The sequence below is a fragment of the Gossypium hirsutum genome, chromosome A01, assembly GCF_007990345.1.
Source record: "Gossypium hirsutum isolate 1008001.06 chromosome A01, Gossypium_hirsutum_v2.1, whole genome shotgun sequence".
Classification (NCBI taxonomy): Eukaryota; Viridiplantae; Streptophyta; class Magnoliopsida; order Malvales; family Malvaceae; genus Gossypium; species Gossypium hirsutum.
The window spans coordinates 113,291,064-113,302,266 of NC_053424.1; the positions used below are offsets into that span (position 1 = coordinate 113,291,064).

The 11,203-nt window shown below is 33.4% G+C and overlaps 1 protein-coding gene across 2 annotated transcripts; it reads right to left on the reverse strand.

Moving 5' to 3' along the window:
* Positions 1-233: 233 nt before the first annotated feature.
* On the reverse strand, positions 234-3,274 carry LOC107930458 (E3 ubiquitin-protein ligase SINAT2). 2 transcript variants are annotated; one of them, XM_016862130.2, is made up of 4 exons: positions 3,124-3,274; positions 1,978-2,286; positions 1,032-1,418; positions 234-913 (listed from the first exon to the last, which is right to left on the reverse strand). In XM_016862130.2, the coding sequence occupies exons 2-4, from the start codon at positions 2,212-2,214 to the stop codon at positions 593-595; spliced, it is 945 nt and encodes a 314-aa protein (XP_016717619.1). In that variant the 5' UTR covers positions 2,215-2,286; positions 3,124-3,274; the 3' UTR covers positions 234-592. The 2 variants fall into 2 exon arrangements, with proteins under 2 accessions (XP_016717619.1, XP_016717620.1); XM_016862131.2 differs by lacking the exon at positions 3,124-3,274 and adding an exon at positions 2,993-3,115.
* Between the last annotated feature and the right edge of the window lie 7,929 nt (positions 3,275-11,203).

The window sequence follows — 11,203 nt, forward strand, 5'->3', positions numbered from 1 at the left end:
TCAGTAACACTGTTCTGCTTGTTTGATCTATAAATCAACTCCATGATTATCAAATTGGTCATTGTTTTGGTGTTTCTTTTTTTCATATAAGCATAAAAACATTAAGGGGTCAAAATGTGTCAAATTAAAGTGGATCATTCAACTCTCATGGTTGGAAAAAGGACCTGTTAAGAATGATTACGAAATAGGGATTGTTCATTGTTCTTTGAACATTAACTACGTTTGAGAGTAAATGAGGAAATTAGAAGTTGATAAAATTAATGAAGAACATGGTTTCATACAGGAAGCGAACGGCGATCGCATTGAAAAGAATGCGAAAAAACAAAATGAGTTCTAAGGATTCAAAAGGAACGCTCCATACATGTTGCTGCATTAAACTTTGAGCAACCAAGTAGACTCATATAAATCATTTCCTACCCTAAAACATTCAGAAGAAGGTGGCAGCCGGGCTGGTGCGCGGTCAGCAGAGGGATTAGAATGCAGTGGACATAAAGCCCCGATTACAACCGAAGCTTTCCTTTGTTTGCCAATGAGACTCGGAATGTTTCTGATACTAAACAAAATCACCTCGATTCAACATCCTTTTTTATTATCATTCTTCTTTCCATATTCGGCCGGTTACCCTCAACTTCAGCTCTTGCCTATCACCACCCGAGAAGTATAGAGCTAGGTTCCTTTGGATCACCAGTCCGTCCTGACTGTCACGAACTTTCCTATGACTGTCGCGAATGCTCCTTGGAATCCCTTGCCATATTAGCTTACGGCCATTGGCACCGACCTCCAAACTGTAACTGAATTTCTTTGCTTCATTATCATCTCCCATAAAACGTAAAAAGGCCATATAGACAGGTGCCATACCAAGCTGGAAAGCTTCAAAATGCAAGCAGAACTGTCTTCCAAAACAATTGAAAACCTGCACAAAGACATCGGAATTCAGAAATAGAACTTGTCAAAGGAATCCATTCGTAGGCATAAGATTTGCAGTTTCGAGCAACTCAAATATTATGTGCTGTAGGCTAAAATGAACTTACAGTAAGCATCCATGTAGCATTTTCAACTTCATGTGGATTTGATTTGACATATCGATGGTTGAAGGTACATCCATCATGCATGTCGACTTTGTGATCATCCTTGAGATGTGAAACAAGGGTGGGGATGTCACCTGTGACAGAGCAGTCAGAGCCGGCATAAGGGCAATTGTAGGGACGAAACCGACAGTGCTGCTCATGCTTAAGCTTGCTGTAATAGGGGAAGATATCTTGGCAACCTAGATTCTGGTATTTACAAGGGAGTTCCAAGGATTCTGCAACTTTCTCCAAAGCTAAGCACCTTATATTTCCAAGATCATAGCGGCATGTTGGGCAACAGTTGTGCACTCTAATCTTGCAGTTCGAACACAAAGTGTGTCCATTTGGGCACTGTAATAGAGGATTGAATGCAACATATCAAAATTTAGGGCACTCAATTAGTAAAGGAAGCAGTAACCGTAATAAAACAAAACATGAAAAGAGCATTTGTCCTGAAAAATATTGCCAAATCCTTTCAAATCACTTTCCAATTACAATGGCTACTTCTATACCATCGTGAGGATAACTCTTCACTGCAACAAACCGAACCCACAATGATGAGTTATCCTCTTCAATAGACATAAATTGCCCTTCTTTCCCTACAACCCTATGTCCATAGTCCTTCAGCGACTTGCACCTTATTACCTACACTTCAGATGGTACATAAACAAACACCTAAGAGGATCCAGCACAGTAACCAGAGCTTCACCACCATTTTCACCCCAGCATCCAGATATAATCACTAGCTTCACAGAGGCATACAAAGGCACGCATGTAGTGTTCACACAGTGAAGTAAATAAGAAAAATTTCATAATAGGAAACACAATGAAAAAAAGGTTAAAAAAACAAAACACAACTACAAAAGCATATCTTTATGGAAGAGCCGGAATAACTGCATGCATAACAAACCTGGTGAATTGGTGGATACATCAAATTCGTGCATACAGGACACTCAAGGAGCTCATAAACACCGTTGTTTGAATGAATTCCATGTTTTCCAACTAAATTAACTGAAGTTTTCATTGTTGTTGTTGTAGTAGTACTAGTGGCATTATTACTCTCAGATTTTGCTGAAGCTATGTCATAATCTGCAACAGGGGAATGAGATTCAATGACTTCTTTGCAAGCGCTGCCTCCAGGAGCCATTGCTACTCGAAATGTCAACTACTGCAATTATTTTATATTTATCTACTTTGAGAGGCTTCACTCGCTATTTCCCTGTAATAAAGGATAAAAATTAGATGTCAAAAAAGGCAACCCCATGTCCATGGAAATAATTTTATTATAAAATATTCAACTTAGAACCATCTCAATGTTCTTAAAATTTCCAGAAGATCAAAACAAAGTTTAAAAACAACTTCTAATTCCGATGGTGATGCTGTTATAACATAATTTTCCATCTTTAACCAAACAAAAGGAAGAGCTAGAAACTACCTTTCCTAATATTACCAGATTTTCCATGAAAATAATGGCAAATTCAAATCAAATATAAAGCTGAATGATGCAGAAAAGAAGTACTTTACTTTCTTTTAAGCAAAATAAACATTAAAGCAACCAAAATATGAGACAAGAAAAGCATAAAGAACAAAAAATTTCCTCCAATTACAATCAAATCCACCATTTAGAATTCAAAATCTTCAAATTTTATATCAGCTAAAGCAACCAGAAAAAGGGACAGGGAAATGTAAAAAGAAAACAACCCTCCTGCACCCAATGTCCACATTCCAACAAAGTTTCCTCTTTTTCGATGCAATGTCAAACTAAGTTTGTCCAAAAACCAGCTTTGCCATTTGGATTAATCAAAACATAATCAACAATGAAACAAAAGAAAAACACATATTTAAAATTTAAAAAAAAACATTACCGATCAAAAGAAAAGACAAAACCAAAAAGAACAAACCCAAAGAGGAAAAAAAATATATACCCAGTTGAGATTTCAAAGCTTAGTATCTTAACACATCATTAAAAAGCCACAACAAAATCTGGGTTGTGCTCAAAACAATGAAATAAATAAAAATTTAAAAGACAAAGTGCCAAAGGAGCAGCGAAACTTACGGGTTTTTAACCATAAACATGGAAAACGAAGGAGAAAATTTTGGAGAAATTGTTTTTCCATCAAATGGTGACCATGTTTTGTTTTGCAAATATGCAAAACGCAACGCCAAACGCGTCTCTTCTATATATATAATATGCGCGCACACACAAACTTTGGATTTTTCTTTATGGGGTTCTTTAGAAGTAAGTACGCGCACGCAACGTTTGAAATTTTGACTTCAAAAACAAATGTTTATTTATTTTATTAGTCCCCTAATTATTACTATTTTTTATTTTGGTCATTCAATTCTAATATATTTCAATATAATCATTAATGTTATCCACATTTTATATTTTAGTTACTCCTCCTCTGTTAAATCATTAGCGGAATTCTGACATGGACTTTTTTATTGCTATAACTACAATTTTAAGCCTCTATTTTTTTATAAAATTTATTAATTTGGTCTGAAATTCTTAAAAAATTAATAAGTTTAGCGATTAATTTTATAAATTCTATCAATTTAGCTTTTAAATAAAATTCAAAAAATATATTTTTTAAAATTTTATTTTTTGCTAAAAATATTTTACATGAATATAAATAAAAAAATTTAAGGGTAAATTACACCTAATGTTACTAAACTATTAGTAAATTTACATTTTGGTTACTCGACTTCAAAAAGTTACAAAATAGTCACTGAATTATTTGAAGTTTTTATTTAAGTCATTGAACTATTCAAAAATTTTCATTTAAGTTACTGCGTTGTTAAGTTATTTAAAAAAAAAAGTTTTGAATATCGAGCTTCAAGTGACAATTCAACATCAATACGATGGATCACTACTTATCAACAAGTAGAATAACACACCTTACATGCAAGTTGATATAACGGTAAGTGTCAGAGATTGGAGATACTATCACATAAAAAAAGAAAGGCATTTGGATTTTGGTTCGCGAATTAGTGATATTTAAAGTTGTTTCATAAAAAAATGAAATGTGAAAGAGAAGGAGAAAAAGAACTTTCGATTGGTGTAAACGGATAAAGAAAGCCATACAATAACGATTTTAATATTCCGGTAACTTAAATGAGAACTTTCGAATAGTTTAATGATAATTTTATAATTTTTAAAATTAAATGAGAAAAAGTAAACTTACCCAAAATCTAAAATTTTAAAATTTTCATCATTTTCTTCTTCTTTTTTAAGCTAAAATTGTTAAGAATTCTCCAAATTGAATTTGAGTATTTGTTTTTTAACTTTCTCTTCCCCCAAACACTAATCTTCCCTTTCAATTTTCCATTTGCTTTTCTTCTACATTCGAGTTCTGGAAGATAGAAAATACTTTCCCTAACACTATAAATCCTTGAGAATCATAATTATCAGCCAAAATTCGTTTCCCATATTTTTTTCATTCATTACTTTTTATCTATTTCTCAAAAAAAAAACCAATTTTTTTAGCTTCAACTGCTACCTGAATATTTGAGGGTTTCTCTTAGTATGGACAAGAAAAGAAAATTTTCAGGGAATGTTGGGAAATCTATTATTTGACAAACTTTGTTTCAATAAAAGGAGAAAGGAAAATGGGGAGAAGGGAAGTCTCTAATTCCAGCCGTAATGAGAGGAATAACAATGAAACCAATGTGTTTTTGAATGTCTAAGATCTTACTCCTATGAACAATTACTCTTATTGGATTGATTGTAAGATCTTTCATCTGACATCGAAGATTTCTTCCGATTTCTAAGATTTTCGGGGTTTTCTGCTAAGGAAAATTTGTTGTATCATATGGGTATTGATTATAATTACATTGTTCTACTTTTTCTTTGGCATATTTGCCCAAATTTGGGTCTATAATTGTTTATTTTGATGGGTGAAGAAGGATTGAGGATGCGGATGGGTGAAGATGGAGGTGATAGTTTTAGGATTCAACTTTGTGCGGAGGAAATGAAAGATGATGAATATGAACCAAATAAGAAATGAGTGGATTTCGACTTGGTGGTTAGTGTAAAAATAATAGTGGTTGTAAAACTATAGCATAAAACAAAAAATAAGTTAAATGCACTATACCGTAATTCAAGTTATGGCTAAAATACTAAAATTGTATTGTGTTGAGAGTCTAATATGTAAAAACTTGTCAAAAATAAACTTTAACCTTCTTTTTCACCAATTTTTTTTAAATCAATAATAATAAAATATAAGTATAAATAATATAATTAAGAACATAAATAACATAGTTCAAGGAGAGAATTGTCGCAAATAAATTGAGAAATTAAACATTTATTAAATTCTCCACACTTGAATCATGCTTGCCCTCAAGCGTGAAACTAATGCAAATGCATATGTGACCTCAAGAAGTATTTAAATCAACAATTGAAAATATTATTATATACTAATAGAACAAGCAAACATGTTTTTGTAATTCAATTGAAATTCCATATGCTAAACAAAATATAGCACTAACGATAATTCATTCAATTAGAAAGAATTAGAAACAATAAACATTTGTGCTCACTAATAATATCCAATATATAAGAGATATTAGAAAAATCAAGAGAATATTTTCAAATTTCATCATGCGTGCAAAAGTGGCTAGGTGTCCAAATTTCACAATTTAATTGAGCATAAAGTATTAAACCAAAAATTTTCAATTTCATCAACAAAAGTTTATCGATTAGCATGAGATGGAGGCATAATTCAAATCATATAACAATTAAATTTTCCCTCTTTTCGAATTTAAGTCGATTACCTTTGAACACGAGTGTAAATAATAACTCAAGCACCTACTTTGTAAAAATAAAATGTCAGTAATGACAATATATCATAAAGAAAAGAGAAATAAAAAATAAAGAACACACAAATCTTTCAGGAAAAAAACCATGGGCAGATGAGAAGAAAATTCACTATGCCGAGTTCGAATGATTACAAGAGGAATAAACTATGTCTATTTATAGGCTTGTAAAACCATATTCTAATAGGAGTGTAGTAAGATTGAAATATCTTATTCTAATCAATATCAAATAGATGGAGTTTAATAAAATTTAAAAAATCTTATTCTAAAATAAAATAAAAGAAGTGTAGTTCTATATGGATTTTACATTTATTTTATTTTACCATTGTATTTTATTTAAATAAGGATTTGGGTCACTCAATTCTAACAATCTCCACCTTGACATGAATTCTCAATGAACAAGTTCTTCATCGCGAACTCTTAACGAACAAGTTCTCTACCTCTTCCATAAAACCCCTTAAGGGTTTAACTTTAACAATGAATACTAACCAAGTCTAAGCAATGCTCAAACTTGGTTATAGGAAGTGACTTAGTCACCATATCTGTAGGATTTTCATAATTACTAATTTTGCTCACAACAATATCACCACGAGCAATAATATCGCGAACAAAATGATACCGAACATCAATGTGTTTTGTTCTCTCATGAAATATTTGATCTTTTATAAGGAAGATGGCACTCTGATTGTCACAAAATACTGTACTGATTTGAAGGTTTTCATTGAGTTCACTAAAAAGTCCCTTCAACCAAATGGCTTCCTTACAAGCCTCAGTAATCGCCATGTACTCGGCTTTAATGGTAGACAAAGCGACTGTAGTTTGCAAAATGGCTTTCCAACTGATTGCAGAACCTTTGATTGTAAAGACATAACCTATGAAAGATCTTCTTCTATCAAGGTCTCCAGCAAAATTAGCTTCAACATACCTAATGACTTCATCTCTAGTTCTTCCAAACTGTAAGCAAACATCAGTAGTACATTGTAAGTATCTTAAAATCCACTGAACTACTTTTTAATATTCTTTACTGGGATTTTCCATGTATCTGCTAACTGCACTGACGGCATATGATAAATCTGGACGTAAACAAACCATAGCATACATGAGAGATCCCACTGCACTAGAGTATAGAATATGTGACATGTACTCAATCTCATCATCTAATTATGGAGACAAAGCTGATGAATGTCTAAAATAGGCTGCTAATGGAGTACTAACAGGCTTAGCACTCTATATATTGAACCTACAAAGAACTTTCTCAATATACCCCTTCTGACTTAGGTACAATTTACTTGTTTTTCTATCTTTGAGAATCTCCATACCAAGTATCTTCTTTGCTGGTCCCAAATTTTTCATCTCAAATTCTTCACTTAGTTGGGCTTTGACCTTTCTTATCTCTCTTTTATCTTTCGCTGCTATTAACATGTCATCAACATAAAGGAGTAGATATTTTAAAAAAAAACCATCACTGTTTTTCTTAAAGTAAACACAACTGTCAAAGCTACTTCTTTTGAAATCATGAGAAGTCATAAAGGAATCAAACCTCTTGTACCACTGTCTTAGTAATTGTTTCAAACCATAAAGGGACTTTTTCAGCAAGCAAACATAGTCCTTTTTTTCTGAAACTGAAAAACCCTTTAGTTGTTGTATGTAAATATCATCCTCAAGTTCTTTATGCAAAATGTAGTTTTTACATCTAACTGCTAAAGCCCTAAATTATGCATGGCCATAATGCCAAGCAAAGCTCGAATCAAACTATGCTTCACAATTGGGGAGAACACATCTGTGAAGTCTATTCATGGAATTTGACTGTAACTGGAACATCTCGAATTAGGGTTTAGTCAGAACAGTGGTTTCGAGACCATAAATCTGAAATAGAAATAGTTATTTTATGATTGTTTGATGGTCCATGACATGATTGCATGTTTGTGTGAAATTTTCATGAAGAAATTTCATGCCTAAGATGTCCAATTTAACTTTAGATGTCAAATTGAATATGTTGTAAAACTTGTGTTCTAGAAGCTTTAAGCATGAAATTGCATTAGATTATTAATTAGAGATCCTTAAATGGAAATTTGACAAATTTCTAAAATTTTGGACAAAAATAGCCATGAATAGGAAAATTTTGAAAGAAAGACCTTAAAGGCATTTTGGTCATTTGGTTAATAAAAGAATAAAAAGGGAAAAATCAAGAAAAAATGTTGTCCATCTTCTCTAAGGGTGCCAAAATTTTAGGGAGATTCTATATCTAGGGTTTTCAACATTTCAAGCTTGATTATAAGTGCTCCCAAGCCCGTTTTTAATGTTCTTTACATTTTTGAAGTCCTTGAAGCATGATCTATCCATTTCTAGCCATATTTTGAAGTGGGGTTCATGTATGAAATTTGAACCATGTGTAACATCATTGTATTTTGATGTTTAATGAAGGAATATGAATGTTTGGTGTGTGATAAACATCTTTTACTAAGTGATTTTTTAGTGAAAACACCTAAAAAGGACTTATTTGTAAAAGGTATAAAAATGAATAGTAAAAATGTGAAATAAAGGAAAATATAGGCTGATATGAACATGGTGTAGGTTCAACTAGGCTTGGGTAACCAAGAAATTACATGCATTTCATTTTACGAGCCTAGAGACTAAAATGTAAATAAATAAAAAGTTAGGGATAAAATGGTAATTTTAAAAAGTGTGTGTTATGGGTCGATTTGACCAATGAATGTATTGAACAAGTAAAATTTGGCATTATAGATTAAGAAAAATGTGATTCGAGTCTTGATCAGGGGAAAAACAAAGTTTAAGAGGATTAGGCTCATTTCTATCATTTTTTACTCAGGTAAGTTCATCTGCAAATAATGCAACATGTACCATACTTTAAATGCTTTAATATTGCATGTATGGTAAGTACATACATATTTAATATGATGTTGTATCATGTGTTTATTTCCTAAATTATATCATGAATTATGCTTTGATTTCTCCATGAATATGTGATTGGTGCTATGAGCATTAAAATCGACGTTAAGAACAAGTTCTACAGAAATGTGGTATCGAAGAATCCCGTTTGAACCTTAAGAATAGTTTAGGGTAAAGTGACATGTCACTAGGAATTATGTAATCTGAACTCATTGAGTTGTGGTCTAAGTTCATGATATATGTGACATCCGAACTCATTGAGTTGTAGCCTGAGTTCGTGATATATGTGACACATGTTTTGACGTTTGGGTACTAGTCTCGTATATGTTATTGATGATGAGGTAGTCCGGCATGTGTTGCGGATACCTGACAGCCTGCATGAGCAGACTCATGAGTAGCTCGTAAATGAACAACATGTGATCTGAGATATGAGGTAGTATTGGCTACATATAAAGTACTTAGGTGCAAACACGAAAGTAAGTTATAATGTGCAAGTGGGAACAAGTATGTACATCGAACTCATGTGAATGACATGAAAAATGATGAGCTCGTAGTAAGAACATGTATTTATACATATATATGAAGAATGAGTTCAAGAGAATTTGATAAAATGCAAGATTATGTTAGTTATGTTAAATGCATGATTCAAGCTTGTTTAAGTTGCCTTTTATTTGCATGTGAATTTACTAAGCTTTATGCTTATCCCCTTTTTTCCATCTCTTATAGTTTCGCCAAGCTAGCTCGAGGATCGAAGAACGTTGGAGACTCGATCACACTATCAATTGAACATTTGGGTATAGTTAGCTTTATCATTTTGGATATGGCATGTATAGGGACTTGGCCTTTTTGTTATGTGTCATATTGATTAGCCAATGTGTTGGCTCATGATGCTATTATGATTATTTTGTATATGGCCATGAGAGGTGGCTCATATTGATTATTTTGGGTTGTAACCTTAATTATTGATGCATGCATGCAAATGTGCTTATGCTTTAATGTGGTCATAATTGCTTATGGTGAAAAAGTGTGATGGATGGCATGTATAATGAGTGTATGAAATATGATTAATGTGTTTGTCAATAAATGTGGTGCAAATGTATAACTTGAAAATAGGGTAGTAATGATAATAGTTAAGTATAAAATTGGTGTGGGATGTCATATGAAAGTATAATAATTTGGATAGGTGATATGTTGACATTGTCAAGTCATAATGTAACCATGAATGTGTTTGCTTAGGTGATTAAAGGTGTCATAATGCATGTCATGAAGTGGATCTAAGTTCGTAAGTGCTTAAGGGTGGCAAATGGCTTGGAAAATAGCTTAGAAATTGTCCACATAGTTAGACACACGGGCATGTGTCTAAGCTGTGTGTAACACATGGTCTGCCCCATGGGCGTGTGATCTGGCGATGTGTCCCCTGCACCCTAATTATGCAAAACAGATTGCCCAGTAGTAAACACAAGGGCAGAGACACGGCCGTGTGTCTCATCCGTGTGAAGGACACGGCCTTAGGACATGGGCATGTACCCCAGACCGTGTGAAGTCTGCTCTTAAATTTTGGAATTTAATTCGCCACACAACCCAAGCACACGGGCATGTGACTTGGCCGTGTGACCTTATTTGATTGATGATGTCATAGTCAGAGAGTTACACGGGCTGAGGATACGGGTGTGTCCTAAGCCACACAAGCATGTGACTCTCCAAAGTATGAAAATTTATTAAATTATCCTAAAGTTTTCTAAAGTTCTCGGTTTAGTCCTGAACCACCTTCGATGTATGTTTGGGGCCTTGTAGGCCTGTAATAGGGACGATGTGCATCTGCATGAACGTTTTAAATTGGATGAAATTTTATGGCTTGGTTTTATATGTGTGCTTGTGTTAAAGTCCGGTAATACCTTGAACCCTGTGCTGGATTTGGATACGGGTAAGGAGTGTTACAGTAACCCTTTGCAACAAGCCTCACTTTATTTCTGGGTTCTTCAACTCCTGGAGTCCCTTCTTTCTTTTTAAACATTCATTTACAACAAACAGCCTTTTTACCTTTAGGAAGTTTCACAAGATCCCATGTTCTGTTTTTGTGGAGTAATTCCATCTCCTCTTGCATAGCAAACATCCACTTTTCTGAGTCTTCACAACTAACCGCCTCAGAATAATTATATGGCTCTTATTTTGCATCTATATTTTCAACCATATTTAAAGCATAAGCAACTAGATCAGCCTCGGCATACTTTTTTGGAGGTTTAATTTCTCTTCTAGTTTTGTTTTTGGCGATAGAATATTATGGTGAAAAAGCAACTCTATTCTGAATTTTTGTACTGGCTTGAGGAGTCAACTCTGTTGTAGACTCTGGATTAATCTTATGCTCCACCTGCTTTTGATTTTCCTTACTGAAAGAGTCTTTAAGAGATAAG